Here is a 27,018-nt window from a genome sequence, read left to right on the forward strand (position 1 = left end):
TTCTTCCCCCCCTCTTCCTTTAGTGCAGGAGGATTGTATTTATTTTTTGAACAAATGAGAAAAAAAATGAAAGAAACCAATAAATCATGCCTGTGGATCCTGGATAAGGGTTTTCAATCACGAACACACGTGATATTAAGCTTCTTCGAGTTTGTGGTTTGAATTTATTGAAGTCAGAGTTTGTGCAACACATGTAGATGCTGTGGTTTGTGGCTTTAAGGCCTTTAGCTGGTGAATGACAGTGATGGTGATAGAACGACAATCACAGGATGTAAACTCATGTGCTAAACAAAATATCATGTTCAAAGCATAGTATTCTGAAACAGCAGTTGTGGTTTCATATTTAAATAAGACACTCTTTTTTTCCCCTGAAATAAGACAACAAACCACAGCTAGTGGCATACATGTCAGAACTTTTCTTTTTTTTTTTTGAAGATTAAAATAAATGTCTCATAAGCAGGCCTTGTTACAAAGGGATTGTTGCTCCTCCTTCCAATCTGTTGACTCTTGTTTGTATTTTACACAAATACACCCAAAAGGCTTCTCTCTACTCTTTTCCTTCAGTTGGAAAACTAAATCATTTATCAAGTCTGTATGAGGCAAATCTAGTGATTTTTCTCAGAATACATTGTACATTATTGACTGGCTCAATGCAGTGATGAATTTGGGAGTTAGAGTGGAGGGTGAAAGTTGTTCACTCAACTTGGTGTACATATCATTCATTTTTTCCAGGTTTTTATTTACAAATCTCTCTCTTCCACACAGATACAGAACTCCTGCACTTTGTTTGTGTTGAATCAGCAAACCTCCGTGCGATTGTGTTTGCCTGTTTATAGATCCACACTTCCCTGATCAATGGTCGACCCAGTGCAGACGACCCCTCCCCAACCCTGCTGAACTTCACCTCCGCCCGCTACATCAGGTTGGTGTTCCAGCGAATCCGGACGCTGAACGCCGATCTCATGACCCTGACACAGCACGACCCCAAAGATATCGATCCCATTGTGACAAGGCGGGTGAGTCTCAGATACTCTTACTTTTCTTTTATTTACCACGGCTTGCAAAAGTTTTTTTTTTTTTCACTTTGCAACCACAAATGTAAATATTTTTCATTGAGATTTTATGTGATTGACCAACACAATGTGTGTGAAATGGACGAAATTGGATTTTAGTAGTGTTCTTAATCTGCTGTATGATCCGTAATGTTTTGACTCTCCCCCAATTCTCTCTCTCTCAGTACTACTATTCTGTTAAGGACATCTCAGTTGGAGGGATGTGCATCTGTTACGGCCACGCCAAAGCCTGTCCGCTCAACAGTGTTACAAAGGTAAAAGTTTCCCTTTCTCTCTCTCCCTCTGTATCATTAACAATACCATGGAGGTAATGGAGCTCTCTCATAGAGGTGAACAGGACCGAAGCAAACATGTAAACCCCCGGGCGTCAGCTTCGTCTCCATCACCTTACATCAAATCTTGTGTGTGTGTGTGTGTGTGTGTGTGTGTGTGTGTGTGTGTGTGTGTGTGTGTTGCGAAGGAAACAGAAGAAGATCAGGTGTCTGGTATCAAACTCGCCTCTGTTTGAAGTCAGACAAGGGACAACACTTTGCTCTGTCACCTGTGTCCCTTGCAGACACACACACACACACACACACACGCTCAGTCTTGTATTTCTATCCTTGTGGGGACCGTCCATTGACTCCCATTCATGTCTAGCCCCTAACCCTGACCCTTACCCTAACCCTAACCCACACCACAACAAAGCCTAACCCTAAAGAAATGTTTTTGCACTTTTACTTTTTTCAGTAACAACAACATGGTCAAGAAAACACTGTTTCTCCTACTTAGGACCGGAAAAAGGTCCCCACAAGGCACGTCGTTCCACGTTTTGCTATCCTTGTGGGGACATTTGGCCCCAACAAGGATAGAAATACAAGAACACACACACACACACACACACACACACACACACACACACACACACACACACACACCGTCCTGTGTCCTCTACATGTCCTGAGGCTGAACCATGAAGACTCTGGCGTCTGGTTCCTTGGTGAGGATGTCACTGACTTAACGCCTCAACTTGCTTCATCTTCTTCCAAATTCTTAATCACAAAAGAAAAAGCCTTTCTTTTGATCACGATGTTATGGGTGGACACGCGGCTGTTGTATTTATTTGATCAAATACTTCTAAAACTTTGCATGATTTGCTCAAAATAATTGACGAATGCAGGTATTACAGTCATACATTTCCAGTAATATGACTCCTGGCAGTGGATTCCACAGTTAGATGCATTCAAAAACTGCGGACGTACTTACATTATATGCATTATGTGCTTTTTGGTAAGAAGATCAACTGTTTCTCTAATTTGCTATTTTACCTCTGACTTTCAAAATCGTAAAACTGACACCACATACAGTTTATAAAACCTAAATGTGGCTCATTTCATCTTATTTACTTGAAGAGTTTTTGTCCAGCTTTGTGCTCTGACAAGATCCTTCACTTTGATACAAGTTTAGGAAAAAAAAGCGAAAATCCACGCAGTTCTGGGCAGACGTTCAAAAAGCGGAGAAGGTGAAGACCTGCGAGATGATTTGTTGATGATCGTGTACAGAACATTTGTTCAGATGCGTGCTCAGCACAAAGGCAGCCTGAAGCGAGAGCTGCAGCGTTGTCTCTGATAAAAGGGGCAAATTTCACATGTGCCAAAAAATTCTCACTTGGCTCCGGCTGCGCTATTGTACTACTCTCCTCTCAGTTAAATCTGGCACCCTCGCCACATCAACCAATTTACAGAAAGTCCTAAATTGAATTACTGAAGCTCAAAGTTGGCAAATGTTGGGCTACATCCTACTTTGACTCTGTTTCGTTTTGAATTTATATCCCTCCTGGGAGAATAATAGTGAACCCATTTGCTGCTAACTGGCAGCCCTCTCTAGCAGGTTGCTCCTCTGTGCTTCCTCTGTTGTTTGATAATTCTCCACTTGGGTCCAGTGTGTTTGTAGTTTCATGTTTGCAGGTACATTACAACACAATACAGTCACTACAGCAAAGATGTGTGTAAAGTGTAAATGAATCCAGCCGCTATGGATTGGACATAGACAGCGGATGAGATGTTATGAGTGTTTTGAGACTCAACGCCCTCAGAATGACCCTGGAATGCTGATTCATTGGATTGCCGTTTGCCTTTTAACCTGACTGGCTGGAAAATTAACTTTTTTTTTTTTTTTAACTTTCTTCAATCCTGTTTTTTGAATATGTTGTTTTGTAATTTGTATTTGGGTTGCCGTCATTAATAAGAGTTTATGTGTGTACTAAATGTCCGATATTCAATATTTCAATGCAATTCAATTCAATATTTGAGATGTTATGATGCATTGTGAGTTAAATCTAAGTTTAGAAATCTGCACATCAATTTATTGCGTTTCCTATTTGCATATCTCACATCACTGCAGTGTTTTGGGATTAACTTCTGATGTTTTTGTCGTGGTGTTATTATGTGTGTGCAATACAACATTTTTTTTACACTTTGAATATGAGGTTAAAACAGCATTTCAACACTGTTCTTTAAACTTGTGCTTCTTTTCATTGAGCAAACTTGGTAATCAAAGGAAATACGGATGACCTCTATGAGAGAAAGTATTTTATGCAGTATGTACGAGAAATTAAATATAGGCATACAAATAAAGAAACCTTTTTTCAATATGTGATTTGCAAATAAGCATAAGTACAACATTTTTTTCCTAATACAAACTGTGTAGTGTTCATAGCTGAAAATTCTTATAAAAGAAAATCAACTAAATGGGTAAAACTGATGTGGCTCAGCTGTATCTTGCTCTCAAATACGATGCAATATTTTGAGCTGTGATTCTTTCTTTCCTTTAATTACGCCTGCACATTCTTTGCAGTATTAAAGGCGGATATTTAACATCTGTCACCTTTTCAAACCCAGGAATCTATCATGTGGTTAAAAGTGCAGCTCAATTTCTTAATTGTGTGTGGAATTGATTTAAATTAGTGTCGAGTTAAGTTCTGACGCTTTGTTATTTCTTTGTCAGCAGTTCACCAGAGCGTGAACAGAAGTGGCTGCAGTGGACGTTTGTTACCGCGTTTAGTTTTGTCTTTGAAATCAGCTCCCAGTCGATGCGTTGATTCAAACCGAGACTTTCCGCTTTTCCGCTGCTAACATGTATTTTCCCTGTGTTTTTTGTGCGAACGTGTGTGCATATGCAGAAGTTTAGCTGCGAATGTGAGCACAACACGTGCGGGGAGAGCTGCGATCGTTGTTGCCCGGGTTACCACCAGCAGCCCTGGATGGCGGGAACCTTCCTCACTCGGCACGTCTGTGAGAGTAAGAACAACAACAACACAATAAAGTCGAAATTGCACACTCATAACATCTACATATGTCAATATCACTTCGTCTGCAACAATTTGAGAAACACAGTGACTTTAACCATACTTGTTGAAGTTCCTTACACTTTTAGATTGCAGTCTCATGTTTTTGTGCATTTGATAAAGTTGTTGCAGCTGTCAGAGGTTCACGCATTTTTTGTGACTGTTTTCTGTAGTGCAACATTTGCTCCCACACTTGGTAATATTATTGCTAGTTGAATGCCCTCCACAGAAGTGAACAGCCAGTCGAAATCCATCTTTGATATAAGGCTGTATAAAGCCATCAGAAACTCACCTTTGCATCCATTAACCTTCATCATGTATCAGTCGGGGGACGAGGTTAGAGGCTTCCACCTGTCACCATAAAACTACGGTTACAACGTGTAATCTTCGTTTTATTTCACACGGGCTACACCTCCTAACAGCCCCGCGGTCTTACCGGACGGCTTCTGCTGCCTTGACGCTGACACAACATGACAAAAGTGAAGGAGGGTCCCGGCGCCGCAACAATAAAGTAACGGGTTGAGACAGATCCAACTCGTTCTGGGGTAACGGCGCTCTGATACCGCGGAGTGCGGCGACAGCGGGGTCATTCGGCCCGCTGCACAATCACTGTAAAAGTGATAGAAAACCTGTTCCTGAAATGAGGCGTCGGGGGAGGACTGTGCCGTCCAGCAGGCAGCGCATGATAGTAAAGAGAGAGAAGCCCGGTGGCATCAAACAGCTTTACAGGTCAGCAGTGTCAAGTAAGATCATACTGGGAAGGACCAGAGGGGAAGATTTTTTACCTTTCTCACTCCTCCAAACAAACTATGAACACCATCCAAGTGGATTAAGTGTTGCCTGGAGGACAAGAAGAACTTTCCAGAGGAAATCATGTGACCGTGATTGACCTTATAAAACAGTGTGAAGGTGTGTTGAGGACGTGGAGGACACAACGCGTTCAAATGCTGAAGCAAACGACAGTCTTTATTCTTGGTGAAGTAAACAAGCACAGCAACAGTGAGGAAAACCAAATGTTGAACTGAGCAAACGGGGACCAGTCACATCAGGTAGGGATGGATGAGATCAGAACAGAAGGCTCTCCTCACAAAATAATGTCTCCGACCGCTTTCACCGTTTGGTTAAAGGTGACCTGGAGTTGCAGCTGTTTCATATTTCACATTTCAATGCAATTCTGGAAAAAATCCACAGAACAATGCATATTTATGATTCCTGAGCACTTCAGTCAATGCAACAGGCCTGCTGAGTGAAGAGGAAGACTTTTTGTTTCCTCCTCCCCTGGAAGACTTGAAACAGCTCCGCTCATATGCAAACCTCTCGGCAGTGTCTAAAGAGGTGGATGGGATTTTTCTTTTTCCTAACTTCTAAGCAGAAGAAGTAAAGGGATTATAGAAGTGTCCCTCTGGCTGCATATGCTACTGTATAGTATTTTATTGGAGGGGGCGGGACTCGGCAAATCCCATCAAATGCAGCACTGCGGCCAAACTAACTTTTTGTGTGTGTTTTTCAGAGTGTAACTGCCATGGAAAGGCAGAGGAGTGCTACTTTAATCAGACAGCAGCAGATCTCTCACTCAGCCTGGACACCCACGGTCAATACAGAGGGGGCGGCGTCTGCATCGACTGCCAGGACAACACGGCCGGAATCAACTGCCAGAGCTGCCTTTCTGGATTCTACCGACCCGCCGGGGTGGGTCATCTCAGTACGAGCCTGCGCTTGAGTCGACTCTCTGCCGTTTTGTAACCGTGTCTGTTTCCTCTAGGTGAGTGCTGAGGATGAGGATCCCTGCACGCCCTGCTCGTGCGACCCACACGGTTCGGTCAGCCAAGCCTGCGTCGCTGATTCAAGCCAAGCTACACCCCGTATGCATCAATATGTTTAAACTTTCTGCCTTTTCTTATGTATGTGAGCCTTGTTCTTTCTGGATATCCTTCATTTCCTACAGTAAAACAAATCCAGCCTCTTGGAAGACCGATTGAAACTTTTCTTGTATTAATTTTTTTTTTAAATTTGCACTTTTAGTGGTTTGAACGTTTCATCAATTCAGTCTGGTCTGATTTCCTGTGGGACCAGGGTTAGCAAAGTTCAGCAGAAGCCTCTGTTATTGAAAAAATGTCATTGACAGAACAGAACTATTTATATTAAGGATAATTTTACCCTTTTGTGGAAAAAAGCGGAGCTATTTTGGCTGCATCCACTTTAAAAGGACTCACTTTTATTTTTACTCACATTGGGTTTCAAAAATGTGTGTGTGTGTGTGTTTGATGGACAGGCCAGCCAGAGGGGTCATGCTGGTGTAAGGAGGGTTTCGGGGGTCTGCGATGTGACAGGTGAGAGGCGCGCGCGCGCGCACACACACACGCACACACACACACACACACACACGCACACATGTAATGTGATAGACACGTAGTGACAGGTGAGCAGAACCTTTCAGCTGTTGTCTGTTCCAATTAGTGTATGGAAATCGGCAGAAAAATTTCTATCAGGACCTTCGACGATATCTATCATCGCACGAGGTTTCGCTCCCAACGTCACGAGCAAAAGTCAACAACCAGCATCAAAATGAGACTCAGCCTTGTGTTGGTTTTTCTATGACTGCTACTTGAGTGCGAGCCTGTTACTAACATCTTAATGCCTGTATGCATACTGTATATTCACACCACACAAACATAGTAAATATTCAGAGGACAATTCCAGAATAAACAGTAAAAATTAAGACATTATTTGCTGAATTAATTCAATCTACAAAAAAGAAAAAAAAAATCTGTTAAGAGTAAACTTATTGCGTAAAAAATGCAAGTCAATGTTAATTCAAACAGTGGAAACACTCCGTCCCATATATTTCAAAAGTATATTGTAATCAAGTATACTCATGAACGTAGACATGTTGAAAAATACTCCTTAAAGGTGCATTAAGGAGTTTTACAACCTTAAAAATACTTATTTTCCACCATAAATATGTTACGCATTTTAATGATGTGTACAATGTGCCCTGACATATTCATTACAAGTACCTCTAACAGCGCTAAATTGTCACTTGAAAGTTGCAGTGCCGGTCCGGCACCAGAATTTTTTGGGGGAGAATTTGAAAGGAATGACGTAATGCGCGCTCCGGCTGGTTAGGTTTCATTTTGTCCGCCATTACTCCACCAGATGCTTAGTGAGCAACAACTGAGCAGGATCTTCCAGAAAGTAAGAAAAGACTGGCTTCTAGCACTGCCACAGCTCCAGCACAGACTCCACCATGTAAAGAAAGTTAAATCTTACTTGAGCGCTACAAAACGAGCGAAGAAAGGAGTTCCCCTCTTCCGTGGCACGTGAGCCACAGGCACGAGTTTTTCACTAAGCTGCATTACGCCCAAGGCCTGCAGGGGGCGCTGTTTCGCTTAAAACGTGCAAACTCCTTAATGCACCTTTAATTCACAGTATTTGTAGTCAATTAAATCTACCTCTGCATGCCTGTGATGAAGATATTTTGGTGTGAGCATTAAGATGTAAACATTACTAAAATCATTCTTTCTTTTTAAAGATTTGATTTGCTCAATGTCACTTTTTAAACCTCCGAATGAAAACTGTCATTTATTTCAAAGGGCCTGAAACATCTGAGTTTCCCGAAAACACATTAAAAAACCTGGACTGAAGGAAAGCCTTCTTGATGTATTTGTGTGTATTTGTGACAAATGTGTCAACTTGAGGTTTGATCAGGTAACATTTCCCCACAGTAAACTTATGCTGCAATTGCTTGTTGTATTATCTCCTTCCCCTCTGCAGTGGCTGCCCTCCCTGTGGATATCACCCATGTACTTCAATCTAATCCAATCTAACAGCCACATCGAGGAGATACAACTTTCCCACTAAACTTTTAATGACCTGCCCTCAGAAGACACCCGCGGCACGAGCGCTGTCTTTAAGATCCCGTCTTTAAATGCTATTTAATAGACTTACTTTCGCTCCCTATCTCTGCTAATTAGAGACCGTGTTTCTTTGTGTACTTCCACTCGAGAGGGTGTTTGTATGCGCGGCGCCGGCCGAGGGGTCGGCTCTTTGAAAGGGGGAGACGAGGGTTCGGCGTCTGACTCACAAACAGCCCTTGATTGAGATGGACCGCCTGGCTGTTAGTGGAGAATTGACCCAGTGAACTTGTGGTTATAGGACAGCCTTTATAATAGTCATTAGCTCGGTCTTTATTATTGTTATTAAACTCATTTGTCTCCAGGTGTGCAGTTGGTTATATGGGCTATCCGTCCTGTCAGCGCTGTAACTGCAGCGTGGAGGGAAGCACCAACGCTGACCCATGTATAACACCCTGTCTGTGCAAGGTACACACACACACACACACACACACTCAGGATTAATGACAAGTATTCAGTGCTAACCTTTCGAGCCCTGTCATCATTATTTTCACCACATTAACGTTGCAATCACATGCCTCGCGCTCATAGCGCCGGTTCGAGGGGCCGCCCGTAAACTCAGCTGCGTCTCTCGTCTTTCACGTTCGCAGGAAAACGTGGAGGGGGAGAACTGCGACCGCTGCAAGCTGGGATTCTTCAATTTGCAAGGCGACAACCGCCGCGGCTGCGAGAAGTGCTCCTGCATGGGCGTTTCCAGCGAGTGCTCCGCCTCCACGTGGAGCTACCGCAATGTAGGGAACGTGACACACACTCACACACACACATGCACACACTTTGCGTCAGACGTTAACTCGATTTGCATTTCAAGATGTAAACATCACATCAAATTAAGACTTTCTCTGCGAGCGTAGATTATAGCTGACAACCTTGCTTCTCCTGTATTTAATCAAACAAAGCGCTTCCATGCTGTAAGTTCAAATTGCTTCCATTTCTGTGCAGCACATAGAAATTACCAGAGCCCCGGAGGGCGAGTGTGTGACAGAAATTGCTCTGCACAGTTTTGTGTTGGGTTCTGTCGCGCCAGCGTTTAGAAATGAGACGTTTGAGAGCGACATAAACGTAACGCTGCAGAATTGCTGCAATTAAATCTGCTTCCAGAGCCGAAGGGAGCGTGCTCGGATCTTTTGTGAACGGCCCCACATTGGTGAACTTTGACATGCTGATGGTAACGTCAGTATTAAATGGCACGACAGTTTAAATTTTTTCGGTGATGCAGATCCGATCGACTGAAAATGTGGATGAAGGGATATTAAACGGTCCTTGGTTAAAGTCCTTTGAAACGGAGGCTCATTTCAAGGAACTGCGAAGATATTCTCAATAACTCATGGTGGTTAAGGATTTCATGTTAGTGTGTGGTTGTCTGCTTATCCAAGGTAGCATAAAAACGTTCATGCTTAGTTACGAGTTAAGCATAATAATGAAATATTTTAACATACACATTTTCAATTAGGTTTCATTGAAGTTTCAGATCTCTTTGAATTTGTTGTCGTGGTGGATCCCCGTCAAATACCTGTGTGTAGTCGGTGTTTTTTTTCCACCCTGTTTCGGGACAGATGCGCCGTACTTGAAAATTCACTGTACCACGTCTCATTAGAGGCATTGTCATCTTAGTATATGCATTTCTCTTTCATTAAGGAGAAATCCACACATTTCCCACTTCATTTTCACCCTGTTGTCTTTTTACTGAATGATTTCAAAATGACGTCCATATCTACAGTGTTAACCAGTTGTCCAGCTCAGTTATTTCTGTCCTGTCAGCCTCATGAAGTCTGTCTGGATAGATTCTACGTGTGGCTGATCAATTAGCAGGGACTTACATAATACAATGTATGTAAGTTAAGTAATGCGATAATGGTTTTGAAATGCACATCTTTAAATTTATCACGGTGGTTTGACTTATGCCCAGCTTTGTGAGAAGAAGCTAGCACACAGTTAAACTTCAAGCGAAAAGGGAAAACAATCAGTCTAGTGATTGCCCAAAACAGCTTTCTCAAATGACAGGGAAACCGCTCTTCCACACTAGTGCCCCAGTTTAATAAATATCTTCCGAGGCACAGAACACATCTGACCCAAGGTGCAAAATAAAATGAATCCGTCCCAGAGCCTTCACATCAGTAAACATTAAAGGCATCTGGAAATTAATCGCTTCGATATTAAGAGTGAAAACAGCAAAAGAAATATTCCCCTGAATGCGAGATTAAGAGCGGCGGGTTGGAGTGGATGGAGTACAGTGGAGAAAAGGAGGAGGGGAGGGGAGAGGAGAGGACAGGACTAGAGAGGAGAAGAGAGACGAGGCGAGAGGGAGGAGAGAGGTGAAGCAGGAGGAAAACAGTTTTTGACTGACAGGTGGGGAGGGAGGGGGAGGAGGGGAGAGGAGACGCTGACAGGATGACAGCTCTGATTTAGACAACCGATAGTGGGTGGGTGTTGTGTGTGTGTGTGTGTGTGTGTGTGTGTGGTGTGTGTGTGTGTGTGTGTGTGTGTTGTGTGTGTGTGTGTGTGTGTGTGTGTTCACGCACGCGTGGCCATGTGTACGTATGTGTGCGTGCGTTCAAAAGGGGAAACCAAGGTTAGGTTAATTGCAGCGACAGATGTGTGTCTGGCTGTTTCTTGCACGCACACACACACACACACACACACCACACACACACACACACACACCACAGATACGTGCACACACACACTTCCACACACTAACTTGTTCAAGGTGTCAGTTGCAAGACTTCCTGGCTGACATGTGACAGATGAACAAAACTGTTTAAGTATCCTGACTTTTGCATTTTTACATTTTTATTGAACTGACTTCTCAATCGAGGCGGAATTTAACTTACCTGACCTGCTTTTTCCCCCCTCGTTTTAAATAAATCTGAATTAGTGTTTTTGTATTCCACAAGTATAAACCTGGACATTTACTCTATCAGAAGATCATGAGCTGAATAAAATAATTTCGGGGAGTTTAAAAGGCCGAGAAGCAGACGCTTAGAGTTAATGCATTTACTCAAATTTGAAAATGCTGGACAATCAAGTGAAATCTTTGACAAACAAGGTGCACAAGAAGTAGAGGCCAAGTTTGGGTGTAGGACAGAAGGAGATTAGGAGGCGGGTGCAGAAATCCATTACATTTGCTGGCACATTGTTGTTTACTATAGTAGGAAAGCGACAAATCACAAGCACCAGCTGGGCTTTCCTTCAGAGTAAAGCTTGTCAGATCATAAAGGCTGTCTGTGAAAAACAGGACGGTGACTTGCTTTAACATATTAACTGTCAGATGCTTCCGATTTGCTGACAGGAAGATGAAAATGTGGTGCCGACGCTTTTTCTAAGGTTAGTTCTGTTTGTAATCCTGCTGAAATCCTTTAAAGTGTTAACATACAGCTCCTCTCACCTCAACATTATGTAGTTCTACTAGCGAGGAAACGCAATATTGCAGGATAAGCCTCTCCACAGAAAGATGGGAGATTACGCCAAACATTTTGTTTTCATGTTCAGCTTTAAAGACTCCCGATCGTCTCGGTTCTTCCTCACTGCTCTTCCAGGAAACCACCCTGACCGGCTGGCACCTGGTGGGAGACACGGGAGGAGGGTGTGGTTCCGTGCACAGAGAGGACGCCGCCGTACCTGAGCGTCCGACACGCAGATGTTGTGAATGATCTGGGTTCCGCCTACTACTGGAACGCGCCCGGCCTTTACCTCGGGAACAAGGTGAGCAGCGCACATGTAAGTTTTGATGTTGGCGCATAGCTCTGTGTGCTCAATATTTTGGCAACATTCAGTGTGTATTTTTTTTCTTTTCAGTGGAAAAGATTATCGCAATTCCTGCAATTAGGTTATGTTACTGTCATAATTTAGATTATTCCACTGTATGTGGTCCAGTCAGGGTTGCAATGGTAGTTTGTATTTTCAGTTCTTTTACTGGAATGTTTCATATTTCTGCTTTTGACTTTTTGCGCCACAAGGCTACCATCTACCCCGGCTAGAACTAGCTGTGACAGGTAAATATGTAAACGCTAGCATGAAGATGTATCATTAGGACGGGCTTAAATACATAAACAGACACAGTTTGTGATCTGAAAACATATCCCCTGGGTGGAAGTCTGCTGAGAATGTACCCTGCTGGGATGTTCACCTCCCTCGCAGCCCCGCTTCCCTGGATCTGCCTCGGCTAATGTTTGAAACTGCGCCGTGGTTTTCTGCGGCCGCGATTAGACTTTATCACTCCAGCTGGTAAATAGCTGCAGTCCATGTTTCTGAAGTCGAGTTGTTGCCCTACTACAACAACAGACTGACTGTGATGTTTGTCTGTGTGTCATGGCTTAGAGGAATATACCACTGAATTTCATTACTTTGCACCCTGCAGGCCTGGCTTGTCATCTCACTTCTTTGTCTGAACCCCTATCCCTCCCTCCCTCCCTCCCTCCAACCATCCCTCCATCCCTGCTTCTTTTCATTGGTCTGCTTCTCCGACTCTCACTCCGTCTCTCCAGGACTCCCATTTTTCACCTCCCCGTTCCTAAATCATATCCCTCCACTCCCCCGAGCGCTCTCCTCCCTCTCTCCTCTCCCTCTCTCTCTCCTTCTCTCTATCTCTCTCGCTTGCTTTGTGTCTCTCGGGGGTAAACAGTGTTTCGCCTGTTGAACTTGATAATCAACGTTTTTCTCTAGCGCACACGCACACACACACACATCCGCGCGCGGCAACACTCGCAAACTCCCAGGTCTATATAAGTCAGATAATGATGTGTTTTAGAGGCATTAGGGACAGCGGAGCAGAACTGCATGCCTCCAAACATGGGAAACAAACAAATTACTACTGTCTGTGTGTGTACGGACGCCCGCGCGCTCGTGTGCATGTGTGGTCGCTCGAAGCGGTATGCAAGCCCCGTATGAAAAAGCGATTCCTCGCTTCAATTTCTGATGGCATTACACAGATAGATGCCTATGTGACTTGACTGCGACTCCTGCTCGCGCGCGTGTGCGCGCACACACACATCTGTCATGTTAGTGCGTATCATTGGAAGTGACAGGCTGTGAACGGAATAATGAGCCGACGGTAGATGTATAAGAGTACAAATGTGTGTGTGATAATGTTCTTCATCTCCTGCATGACCTCCTGTGTCATTAGTGCCACAGATGCTCATTGGCCCGTTGGCGTTCTTGGCGGAGGCTCATTGGTCCAGAAGTGTGTTCAACCGATGCTCATTGGGTGTTTGAAAGCCGGCGTGGGCCGAGGGAACCGCTCATTCACAAGAATAACCTTCACTGGCATTAAAGTGAGCTGCATTTGTTGAATAAATATACATTGTTTCCGGCTTATCTGGCCGTACACAGCATAAACAGAACTCTAAACTCATCCCTTCTCAAGCTTGCTATCAAGTCAAGCAGATGCAATTTGTTCAGTATCATAGAAAAGTACATGCTGAAATTCCCTTTTTTTTCAGAGCACTCACAGGACACCTTGTCTTAGGTTTAATGAGCACTTTCCCTCTGTGACAAGAGTACAGGCCTGAGAAAGCGCTCAAGATTGGGTGAATCTTTCAGAGGAAACTAATATGATAATAGTGGTAGTGAAATTTCAGCGGTCTCATTTTTAGCCTTCAAAAGCTGTCAAATTCTAACCCTCTTGTATCTATCTTGTACCGTGATTTACTAACAGATTCGCAGTCAAGGCAGATAAAAGCTTCGGGAAACAAAAAAATGCTCATCATTGGAGGAAAGAAGGACGACAACGATGGACAGAAACAGAGAAAGAGAGAGTTTTGGGAGATTGAAGCCAGGAGATAAAGGCGTGATGGATGAACGTGGAGGAAGGAGAAGCATCTTCTGCTGACAGCTGATGAAAGAAAGCTCAAAATGTGCTGAAGCTCGTGGACAAACACACAACTCGGCTTGCGATTGAACTCCCTCTCTAAGTTTGCCTTCTCTCTCGTGCAACTTTTTGCAGCCATTCATTAAATCTCTAGTCTTCCTGGTTCATTTAACACTTTACATAGGAGCACAGACAGTGTAATATCAGCTGAGAGACGACGCTAATCCAGCTGCAAACTTCCCTGGGCTTAAATGCAGAACATACAAATGCTTACTTTTAAAGGGATACTTCAACATTTTGGCAAATTGGCCCCATTTAGCGTAATTCCTTAGTCATTTCGAACAGCATACTTACATTTTTTTTGTAAGGGCGAGCTATTGTTTATTCAGAGGTGAGTGGGGGAAGGTTTTCGGGACGGACATAATGGAAGTGAATGGTATTTTTGGTTCCCCTCGTCAAACTCATCAAATACACAATCCAACAACCCCAAAACACTTTGGTGGACACGTTATAATCCGCACATTCACTACGTTGTGAAATATTAATGCAAAATTATCAGATTGAGTTGTTTATGCGAAGATTGCTGAGACGGAACTACTTACTAAACATGGCGTCTGTGCGTAGTGATTTCAAAAGAAAAAGTAGTTCCCAGTATTTGCTTCAGTGTCGTAACGCTACAATATTATTTGTTGGTGTTTCACAGCGTAGTGAATGTGCGGATTATAACGTGTCCACCAAAGTGTTTTGGGGTTGTTGGATTGTGTATTTGATGAGTTTGATGAGGGCAACCAAAAATACCATTCACTTCCATTGTGTCCGTCCCGAAAACCTTCCCCGACTCACCTCTGAATAAACAACAGCTCGCCCTCACAAAAAAAGTAAGTATGCTGTTCGAAATGACTAAGGAATTGCGCTAAATGGGCCAATTTGCCAAAATGTTGAGGTATCCCTTTAATACCCTCCTTAAAAAAGGTATTTTTCTCTTGCATTAAATGCAACCTGAACCCTTCTTTGCTGCAGTGACTGTCTTTACACGTTGTACTTATTTGGCAAATCATGTAATGTAATGACAAATTAAATCTGTCTGTAATATCTGACTTGTGGCTGTTTGGTGAGACAAATCTGTGATGAGGAGTTTGTATTTCATGCAGGTTTTGATCTGATCTGGATTCCGTGAGTAGATTTCTCCTCCCATTTCTTTTGTCTCTCATCTCTCTTTGCTTCCTCTCTTCACTTACGGAGCTGTAAAACGTTCCACCAGCCATTGTTGACTTAATTTTTCCAGTTTTCAACAAGCATGGGTTCATTTTTACTCAAGAAACTGCACAAAATGAAAGTCATTGCACTTAGTTATTAGAACAAAACCTGGAGAGAAATTGACAATCTTAATTCTTTGATGTTTTCATTTCACCAGCAAAATTTGGAATTGTGGAGCAAAAAGAATTGAATTTCTTACAATGAGATAATCTTTTGTCTTCGGGATTGTAGCTGTGTGTGAACAGTATGCTCTTTGAGGGGACAGTGAGAGAAGAAACAGCTGTTCTCAGAAAGTTTCCAGTCAGTATTGTTTCCCGTGGGCCGATGGAGAACGATAATCTTGTGTTTCCATGCTAAAATATGAACAATTAGCCGGATGTTTGTTCTTTATGTTGATGCAACAAACACCTACTGTGGTTCTTTAGTGTTCGGAGTGAGAGCTGTGCTCACCGTGTTGAATATAAAGGTGTCGTTCTGCTATTGTTTGGTGCTTCGAGTGCGACACGCCGCACGCTACAGGACTTGACTTTCAGGAGTCGGCGAGCCGTGGGAGTGCACGGCAATAATTGATTGGCTCTAAGAGACTGGAAGCGAGTCAGCGAGCTGCTCTTAGTCATCTTCTTCTGGATGAGATGTGCATACCGAGTTACAGTACGGCGAACCGTTCGCAGCCGTAATTACCATGTCACAGTTCGGTTCACCGCCGCTTCATAAATCAACAATGTTCCCTCGGTCTTCTGTTTTTTTAAGTCTCACAGATGCAGCTTTTATGCATCAAGTATCTGCCTGTAAAAGTCAATCGAAGTATTGGACGATCTGTAGAAAGTCATTTTACAATGACTTGCTTCACCTAAACATCTTCCATTTTTCTCTTTTTGGAAGAAGGCAGCGAGCGACGGGCGAGACCTGAAGAACTCATCACACCTCCAAACACGCTCTGGTGTGGTTTAGAATCAGAGCACAGACTGAAGACTTCTACACCAGACCAAACAGAAGATGTCAGGTGTCAAAACACGTGCCTTGCCAGCATTTCTTTGTTTGGCTTGAGCAGCACACGACTTCCTGCTGCTGTTTTGACTCCATAGGGTTCGAAGTGATTGTGAGCTCTCAGCTGGGGGAAAGAAAACACCCCGATAGGCCACCATGCTGCCCAGCACACGGCACCGCTGCGGACGTTATATAAGTTACACCAGAGAAGTGTACACCAAAAAAAAAATGTAGGTGTGAACAAACTTGGCAAAAAGTTTGTGATCCTCCCCTTTTTTTTAATTTAATTTTTTTTTTTGTGATCAGAAAACTGATTTGAAGATGTGAACACACAAGAGTAATTTTAGTGAATATTGTGCACAGCAGAATGTGATTGCGTGCCTCTATGAACGATTTGCTTCCTCTTGAGGCAGAAATCTGAAAAATCTCAAACAAGTGACTGTCGCCTTAAATTTTAAATTGCTCGACCTTTTTTTATTTAATTTTGTTGAATTACTACTTCTATAGTTTTGATAAATCAAAAAATTTTTACAAAATGTATCAAGTACAAAAGTAAGAACTTGATTGATACACAGTATTTTTTTTTTGTTTCCCCAGTTTGGAAACAGAAGCTTAGCATTGAATAAATACCCCAGATTATCATGCAGTTTGTATCATAGTTTCATAAATTTTTTATTTTTTTTTAATTGTGTGGATTCAACATAAAAACACTTTGGATTCCATTCAAAATTACTTTTCTTTCTGAAACAAAAACAAGAACTCCTGACATTCATTCATAACTGAAGCACCTTCAACTGCTTTTATCCTTTTGTCGTCTCTGTGAAACGTCCTCATGAACATTAAAATGAGCCAGCTAAAGTAGTAGTAAGTATTGATATTTGTGTTCAACTTTTAGGTCAACTCAGAAGTTCTCATAAAACTCAAGTAAAGCAGAAACACCTGGGGAATCTAGTTGAATAAGGTAATGGAGCACAAATGGGCCTACAGCCTGTAACTAAAATGTAGTTTTAACTGGAGTCATTTTTGTGTAAATGACCACCTGTGCATAACAGCATGCGTAAATACAATTGCCAATCAGGCCAATGAAGGGCGTTATCAGCCGCTCACCTTTTGGCGCCACTTTCGTGGAACGATAACTAAAAAGCGACTGGCTCCAACTTCAAACCTCCCCTGAAGCCAAACCCCCCTGCAGAGAAGCTCAAACGACCTGCTGATCCGCCTCAGTCCCATCTGCCGTCAGACTGGGCCCTGAGACCCCTGGATGTTCTCAGTGGCATGGGGTCCACAACGAGGTACTCCAGCTCTGCGGCGCGCAAACAGGACCCCCAAAGCAAACACACGTCTTCACACACAGCTGCCAAAATATTGGCCGACTCTCACAGTCCTGGGAAAACGCCGCAGAAGGAGAACGTTCAGGTTTATGTATGAATTCACCGCCACACTCCACGGCACACACGTTATCAATCGATCTAATGTCTTTAGACTGAAAATCTGAGTACCTCATGAATACTGCATCTGTGTGGAGATGAAAGAGGAGGGCTGAGTTTTTTTGGTGAAACCAGGACAGCGTCCACCTTTGGTTTTGATGTCTGTGAAATTTCCTTTTCCTCAGACTGACACACAAAAAATAAAAAAAAGTCTTTTTGGTTGTACGTTGTTCAGTATTTCACTGTTTATTGGTCCATCTGGAACCAATCTCACCCCACAGCGAGGAACAACAATGGTCTGTGTGAGACGAGTTGAAAATGAAAACTTGTGATACCAATAGCAGACGTAGACATGAGGACAAACATGTGAGGTGTGTCTTCTTGCTTTTGTTCTGTCTGTTTGTTGTTGTGTCTGCCTGCATATGTGTGTCATTAGGAGAATTTGTTTTCTGAAGCTTTTGTGGCAATCTGGTTTTCATTTCCTGAAGGATAAATGTTCTTTGACCCCTCTCTCTCTCTCTCTCGCTCTTTCTCTCTCTCTCTCTCTCTCTCTCTCTCTCTCTCGCTCTCTCTTTGACAGCAGCACACAGTTGTGAACAATCTTTTTTTAACATCCCTACACGTGGCTTCTAATTCCATGGCGTTACTTTACTGTTTCGTGTTGTTACTGTACTTTTATTTTAGAAAAGTGACATTTCCTCCTGTTGCTTTACTTCTTAATGTTGGATACTTCTTTGCTTGTTGGATAAATCAACAGGTACATTAACCTGCGTTATTTTATGCTAAATGAGTACCGTTAACATTTTTGACGATTTGTCCGCTTTCAGAGAACCTTCATTTCAAAATGAGATTAAAAAATAACTCGCTTTTTCTTCAAGATCTCACTTATTAGTTGTTGAGTTGGAGTATCCTCTTTGGCAGTCTGTGCAACTTGGTCCCCTGCACACACTGACCTTCAAAAAAAAGGTTTAATAGCCAGACTCTGAGCTATGACCCGCTCAGGCTTTATAGGGAACGACTCCTCAGAGTTCCTCGGTTCTGGTTCCGCTTTGGTCCTCATCTGAACCGTGAGCCCTGTATAGAACTCAGGCTGCCCCTTTTTAAAATATGTCTAATTAATTCACTGGTTCTCAAGTGAAATCTATTCAAGTTGCACCTACGTAGCTCATGAACAGGATGCATTCTTGCTGCAAATGCTTTGCCTGCCTCGGTATTTGAATTTACTTTCTAAAGGTCATGCAAGAAAAAAAAAAAAATCCTGTACAGTTAGAAAACATGTTGACGTCCTCAACATTACAGATGTGGTGCAGTGCCATGCATGAGTGTTTTGAATGCAACCTTTGTCGTTGTCTGTCCTTCAAAAAGAGTGAGCATCCATGGGGCTGCTGTAAATGCTGCAACATAACTTACAGATATTCACACTAAGAACTGCTTCAAATTCCAGACTTGAACCAGGGATTTCTTGCTGTGAGGCCACAGCGCTACCCACTACCCCACCAGACACACAGTCTCCTTAAACTGTTGTTTTTCTTTTTTTGATGTTTCAGAAGTGGTTTTCTAGGTCACTAAAAGATTATTTCTTTGCTGTGTGAGTTATGTCATTGAAAAGTGTATTTCCCTTTTAAATGGTGCCAGGAGGGAGGGACGTACATTTTCATGCTACTGAGGACAGAATGTTGAGTTTGTTGACACTTCAATCATTTAATCCACCAAGCATCAACAGCTAAAAAAAAAAGCACTGTTCAACACACATCAGAAGCTCTGCTACTCATCCTCCAAATGCATGTTCCCTACCATTGTGGCACAGATAGAAAGCAGAATAAGCAGGCTTTCCAGGGCTATAAGATTCATCGCTTGTGTGTTTAGAGCTCAGTGTAAAGCCATGTTGATTGTTTCTGTGATTTTCAGAATTCCCCTTATTTAATATCACATCGCCTAATCTCACTCCCTCGTAACATGTCACTCTCTAGCATTAGCAGATAATAAACCTCATAACTTTAATCTCCTCCTGTACGCCGTTATCTCTGGCCCTCGTCGCTGGATCGACTTTCTTTTCCCCACATGAATTGATAAACAATATGAAACAAATGAAGCATCTTCATATGAAGTCATTTATTTTCCTTATTTACATTTTACAATTTCCATGTTAACATTCAACCCCTTTTTTTATTTGTTTTTTTCTTTTTAAAGACAGTATTCCTTTTTGTGATATGAGATTAGTTTGCTTCATCCTTGCTGCCACATACAGTGTTACAGTAAGCCGAATGACTTGTGTAAACTGACAAAGGGCTTCAGTCTAATGAAGACTGTGTCAGGTTTTTGATTAGGGTTTTAACATTGAGGATTATGTCTTGTTCTTCTTATTCTGTCCACTAATAGAGTTAATAACAGGCTTATCGAGCTCGCAGGGGGATCCGACTGATGTCTTCTGCAGCTGTGTGTGTGTGTGTGTGTGTGTGTGTGTGTGTGTGTGTGTGTGTGTGTGTGTTTATTGTTCCTTCGCTTCCACTACCCGTAATTCTCTTCTCCTTTCCCATAACTTCCCTCTCCCGCTGCGCTATTCTGTCGGCCTTTTCTCTTTCTGGGATTTTGTTTCTCTATTTCCTCCCGCCCCAGGGTGGAGATGCTCCATCGGGTTGCCATGACAAAAGCTTTGATTACTGTCCAGGTTAGGTAGAAGCCATCAGAGAAATGAGTTTTCTGAGAAATGTCAATAATTTCAAAGGAAGTAAATTGTAAAATCCCGGAGTTTCCTGAATGGATGAAGAGTCATTTAAAAAAAAAAAAAAAAAAAGCTCTTGTTGCAGCTTCTCAGCTTCTAACCTGCTGAATGCTCAGTGAACGTGGCTGTGTAAAAATACCGGGAAAATCAACGTTTGTCAGCGGTTCTTTGTTCAACAGATTTTTAGTGGATTTTTGTCCAACTTTTACTTGATACTAAAACTTCCTGGTCCAATTCAACGTAACACAATAAGAGAAAACCAAACCATTATTTCGCTGAAGTGTTAGGTTATTTTGTGGCTCTTTAGGGGAGGTTCATAGAAGCAAAAGTGACTTCAACTATGTGAAAAACTATTTCCTAACTATCACGCCATGCTGCAACAAGATACAAGGTTTCCTCATAGAGTTTATGAAAAATAAGTCTATAGATCCTGTTGATAGATCTTGTTTTTTTGTTCCTCAGCAGATTTTTGTGGAGGTTGTTTTTTTTAATGTGGTTTTTAAAGATACATATGTGGATACAAAGCTTAGCGTGCGGCCGAGAGCAGACTTCCTTTTACTCAAGTATCGATGCGGTGTCTGTTCTGGGCTGTGGATTACCTAATCGAGAAGGAGATTGAGCAGCACCAGTAAGTGATATGTGCATGCGGCGCAGTGTGGATTTTAAACCGTGCTTTTTACCGTCCTCCGGAGTCCACATCGGCAAATGGAGGCGCGTCGAGAATAAGTGTTATAGAGTAAAATATCCACTGCCCGTTCAGGCCCTGCTGGTGTGTATGTGTGTGTTTTCAGTCAGCTGCAAAATGGGCGATTCCACCTCCAGGTTTAAAATCTGAGAGTAATGATGTAGAATAGAAGAGGTTTATAGAGGTATTAAGCCCACCTCTTACTCCCTCACTAACTCTCTCCATCTTCCCATCACAAGCTCCACTTCTCCATTCCTCTCTCTCTCTCTCTCTCTCTCTCTCTCTCTCTCTCTCTCTCTCTCTTTCTTCCTCAATGTCCCCCTCTCTCTGTTTTATGGTGGCATTATTATCTTGCTCTCCCACCCATTACTGTTCAGGTTGGAGCAGAATAATAAATTTCAGGATCATGCCGATGCAGCGTTTCTCCAGCTTGAGCTCATTCTGTGGACTCAACAGAAACGTGGCGCTCAAACAACACAGGACTACAAAGATTGTGGGCCGTACCCGATTCCTCCGTGGTTTTTGCACTCCTAAATTACTTTTTGAAAAAAGAAAAACTCAACAAAACGTTTCTTTTTCGAAGCCGCCACACTTAAAGTCATATTTCTATAAACTCGAGCCACAAATGGCAGCTACAGCAGACCTCACAGGACTCTGTATGTGTCACATATCAGACATGTTGCCTCATATCAGTCAGATCTCGTGTTGAATTCAGGTTCTTTCTTCTTGCAGCTGATATGATCTTCCTGTTTTGCATTAATTGGTACTCAGGTTACTTCTCACCATTGATGTCCTCCATGTTCCTGACCAGTCCTCACTGTGTGTATGACTCTGGATGGAGGTTATGCTTCAGTCTAATGATAGATGGGAAAATTAAACAGTCACTGAGATCTTGTTTTTCTCCCTCCCTCTCTTCAGGTCGCAGCTTACGGAGGAAGTGTTTCCTTCACTGTGTCTTATACCACAGACCAACAAGAACAAGCTCTCATCAGAGTCACATCGGAGCCCGACCTGATCATCGAGGTACGTTTTCCCTATTTCAACAAATTTACCAGCATATGTAGTGAAAACCAACACAATTATTCCCCCCTTCCATCCACTGGCTTCGTCATCTCTGTGGTTAAAGAGTTTGATCGGGAGAGTTTCCAGCACCTGATACATTATTGGAGTGAGCGGAGGAAACATTCACATAGGTTCTCCAGTCTAAACGCCGTTCCTTCACTACATTCTGTGGCATTATTTATCTTTACACACACACACACACCATTGGCTTTTAAACCAGTGCCGACCGCTAAATGATGCAGGGAATAAAAAGTGTGAACACAGACACACTCACTTGAACACCTACACAGACGCATATGAAGAGTCGCAGCTTGCAGTGTATCTGCTGAACTTAGCAATAAAAGATGCAGATCGAGAGGCTCTTCCTCTTCTCGCTCCGCGTCTGTTTATAATGAGCAGGTTGCGTTATGATGTATGGCAGCAATAAGCAGAGCAGCAACACTATTAGTTAACTGTTATATCTCCCACTAAACAACGCTGTTTGTGTGTGTATGGGAGCATGCAGTGCCACACACACAAACACACACAGGAATGATGTGTATGTGTGTGTGCGCATGGTTGTGTGTGTGTTCTCCAGTCCTTTTGCACAGTGAACTTCCTACCAGTGATGTGTTAAAGGAGTTGGAATGTTAATTAGAACTGTTGGAAAGATTTTCAGCTGCGTGTGTGTGTGTGTGTGTGTGTGTGTGGCTGCACTCTGAAAGCACCATTTGTGGAGATGATATTTTAAACACACAAATACACACAAATCGACACAGATGCAGTAAATAATTGTGTGATTTTTATGTCCTTGATTTTTTTTGAAGGGTTTATAAAACTGCACACAGTGGGAATATAAAGCAAAGAGAAGACAGGAGGGGAAAAAGAAAAGATTTATGATGCAAAAATGGAGATAGACAGATGGATACCATGTGGAGGGAAAGAGAACAAGAAAACGTATTAAAGGCAGGAAGAAAAGAAGCAATATGGTTATATTGGATTGAAAAAATGTATAAAAAAAAAAGAGGCATTAACAGTAAAAACGAAGACAGAAATAAGTAGGAGGAAATGTAAAGAAAATAATGATTAACATATGAAAAGATGGAAAAATCTTAGTTCTGTCAAAAAACATATTGATAACATAATGAATCAATAAAGGATCGCCTGAGTAAATAATGATGTGAAAGAGTGAGAATAGAGAAGAGGATGCACTCCAGAATTGTCAAAGAGTTTTGTGATATTATATGATATAGACAGACACACACTGGTATTTTTTTCTTTATTTTATGCTGCTTGTTAAATGTATACATTTTTGCTTAGAGAACGGAGAGGATAAAAAGGAGCTGAACAAAAGGGAAAACATGAAGAAAAAGCAGCAGGAATTTGCATGAATAGAAGAGCACGCTGCAAGAAAAAAAGAAAATTGTAAAAGGATGATATAGAAAATGAAGATCAGAATAAGTACATGTTCATGTAAAAGACTCCTGCATCAGAAAGAAGGAAGGAAAGCAGGAAAAAACTAGAAAATTCAGAAAACAATAAAAAATGAATGCAGAACAAAACCGATGCAAATATTATTATCAGAATAAATCGTGACACAGATGTGACAAATCGTTGTCTTCAAATGCAAGGAGCTTTAAAGATGAATAAATGAAGCTGTGACTGATGCACAGACATTTGTGTGAAGTGGTGAAGTGGTTAGCACTCCCACCTCACAGCTAGAGGGTCATGGATTCAAATACTGGCATTTCTGTTGAGTGAGGCTGGGTTAACGGGTGACCCCAAATAGCCCCTCGATGTGAGTGGGGGTGTATGTGTGTGTGTGTGTGTTTCTCCAGGGTGTGTCCCAGGTGTGTGTCAGCTTCACCCATAGTTAGCTGGGATCGTGAACAAAGCAATTAGTGGAAGAAACAGAGGAATGAAAGTAAAAATGAGTAAAAGACAGAAGAAACAAAGCGTTTATTGAATGATTGGGAAAGTTTGGAAAGAGGGAAATAAAGAATCAAAAGAAATGGAAAGGATGCAATCTGAACAGACAAAAGAAGACAGAAGCAAAGTTAAAAGGAAAAAAAAAAACAGAAGTGGATGAGCGAATGCAAATCAACGGTGTAGAGAGGAAAGTGAGAGACGGATCGTCACAGACCAATGAGCTTGTGTTATTTAAAGACGTGTCAGTGAGATCGACAGACTGGGAGGAGACGGGGGGAGGAGGCGAGGACGACAAGTGTCGGTCTTGTTGTCAACAAAAAGCCTCTCCAAATGATGACAATAATGAACCACCTACACACTGTCAGCCAGCTCTCGCTCCCTCTTCACCGTCTCTTTTTCAGCCTTTGTGTCGCTCGCTCTCCTTCCTTTCACCCGGCTCCCCGTCTGCTCCCTGCACATCTGCATGGAGTTGCGATATTTTTTTCTGTCGCATTTGTTTGGCGACGCGCAGGAGAGAAGTTTGCGTTGCAAGTATTTGGGATCTGAATAGATAATGATCTCCCTGTCTTTGTTTGTCTGGAGAGTCTCTGTTGTTTCCCGCGTCTTCCCTCTCAGTTCGTCCTCACTCCATCAGCCGCCATCAGCACCGTTTTAAGGAAGTGCACACAAAAGCCTGGATGACAACAATAACAGCCACTGTTCTGCCATGTGGGGTGTTTGCTTTTTGGATTTCGTCATTGAGGTTAAACAACTGAAAATACTACATTGTTAGCAGCTTTTTTGACCTCAAATATTAGAAAATACAAATTTTTCTCTCCTGTTGGTAAGAAAAGAGAAGATACAAATAATATAATATCCTCAGATGTTCTTTATCAATATTGGCCATAGTTTAGGAGTTATACTAAATAAAATGTTCATACATAAATGTGATCTATAACATCTGAGAATATAGTTCATACTGTGTTATACATGTTTGTAAAAAAGATACAAATCAGTTCAGCCTCCAGCAGAGAAGCTGTTTTCTGTTATTCTGGTGAGGGACATTTCCTCACCTGGCTCCCCACAACATTTATTTGTGGACTTTCTTATAAGATATATTTATTCAGGCCATGCAATCTTTTCTAAATCTCTCAAAATTCTGGAGAAAACAGGTTTTGTGACGGCACACCTTTAGAAAAACGTGATAAACGTTCCTTTCTCGTCTTTTTGTTCCACTGTATCCCTGCAACTCTCCGCCACACTAATCTTTTCCCTCAGTATTTACAACCCCCTCCACCCCCTCTCTTTCAATTAGTTTTTATTTAATGGTTTATTGGCATGGTAAGCTCTCTCCCCCTCGGTCCCACCTCCATCAGTAGTTGTCACTCTGCGTTAGCCGCTACATGCCATTGATCGCTTCTCAACAAGAGATAGTCAGATACCAGGCCCGGGCTCAGTTCACTTTGCATTTCGTCCATTCAGAATGTCAATAGAAAGTGAGGCTCATTACCTAATGACGCATCATTCACTCTCACTCCTTCTCCGTGATCACAGATGATAGGATGTGATCGCCCTTCCATAGTCAAGAGACCAAAGGAAAAAAAAAACTGTAAGTTGATTAAACCTTTCTTTTCTTCTACAGGGAGGCGGGTATGAAGATATCGACAAGAGGTTCGGCCAGCCGGTTTACCCGGTTTTCCCCCAGCACCAACCGCATCGCTCTCCTTCCGGAGAACTTCCTCGTTCTGAAACGTCTCAACAGATTTCTCGGAGGAGATTTCTTGACTGTGTTGGCAAACGTGACCAAAGTGATGGTCCGGCCTCTTACAGCACAGAAACCAGCGCTCCTCTACAGGTAGGAATTTTATGGAGGAGTGCGTTTAATCCTCCAGTTACAAATTAAACGAACCTTTCAATTAAAATTCCGGAGCGCCATTTGTCTTCGTTCATCCTTTCATGAGGCAGAAAGCAGAGAGCAGATGAATGAGGAGGCCATTTGAGTGTCCTCACTGTCACATCCAAAAGACACGTTTGAGATGATTTAATCTTTGTGACATGCTTCATCCTGATCAAGTTCGCCGTCTGAAGATGGATAGGAAACCTCAGCAGATCAGCAGTTTGTCACTTTCTCACTTCAGGTTCTGCTAAACTCAACAGGCTCAGAAATGATGTACCCTTACAGCTCGGTCGTGCAAAAAGTATCAAAGCAATTCATAATTACCAATAATGTAAAGAAATGTTGGACATTCAGAATAAAATAAGCTGCAATGAGTAAAATTGATAGTGTGATAGAAAAGTAAATAGTTTGTACAACTGATGCATTACTAATCTGATTATTCCCCATCCACTCTACCTATTTTTCATAGCAAACCTGTATCAAACCTGCAATTTGGATATGTGGGCTCATTCATAGGAAGTGAATTGGTGTACCTAATGTTTTGACTGGTGAGTGTATATATAATTATAGGTACATTTATTTGATGATAACGTCTCGCACATCCTCAGTACTACTGCATTCATGCCAGGAAATTTCATGATGGGCTCCATTTCTGGACTGCTTGTGCGTGCAAATGCTTATAAGTAAAATTAATGTTGCATTAACAGCTATTAGTTTTGGTCGTACCGAGTGAAACGAGTCACCCAGAGGTGAGTGTCCCAGGCAGCTCTTTAATAGGCTCTGAATGTCCCCACTTTAACCTTGTGTAACCTGAACATAAGATGATGCCTTTTATGGAGGAAGCTTATTGCTTTCTGGAAATAAATTCTTCCTGAGAGAATGAACTCGGCCCATAAAAGTTCTAAAAGCCCAATCAGCCAAACTGCACTGTTTATACACACGTTTAAATGTGAAGATTGGGAGACTGGCGAAAGGT

At 42.3% G+C, this 27,018-nt stretch overlaps 1 protein-coding gene across 1 annotated transcript in view; it reads left to right on the top strand.

Moving 5' to 3' along the window:
* lama2 (laminin, alpha 2) overlaps positions 1-27,018 on the top strand; it is a 163,599-nt gene that overhangs the window by 50,627 nt on the left and 85,954 nt on the right. Inside the window, 13 exon segments of the mRNA XM_030109644.1 lie at positions 837-1,016; positions 1,238-1,327; positions 4,234-4,351; positions 5,909-6,087; positions 6,161-6,260; positions 6,671-6,728; positions 8,618-8,720; positions 8,903-9,043; positions 11,849-11,917; positions 11,919-12,014; positions 22,115-22,219; positions 25,788-25,838; positions 25,840-26,000. Of these exon segments, the coding sequence (XP_029965504.1) occupies positions 837-1,016; positions 1,238-1,327; positions 4,234-4,351; positions 5,909-6,087; positions 6,161-6,260; positions 6,671-6,728; positions 8,618-8,720; positions 8,903-9,043; positions 11,849-11,917; positions 11,919-12,014; positions 22,115-22,219; positions 25,788-25,838; positions 25,840-26,000 (1,451 nt within the window).

This window comes from Salarias fasciatus, chromosome 15 (assembly GCF_902148845.1).
Source record: "Salarias fasciatus chromosome 15, fSalaFa1.1, whole genome shotgun sequence".
NCBI lineage: Eukaryota > Metazoa > Chordata > Actinopteri > Blenniiformes > Blenniidae > Salarias > Salarias fasciatus.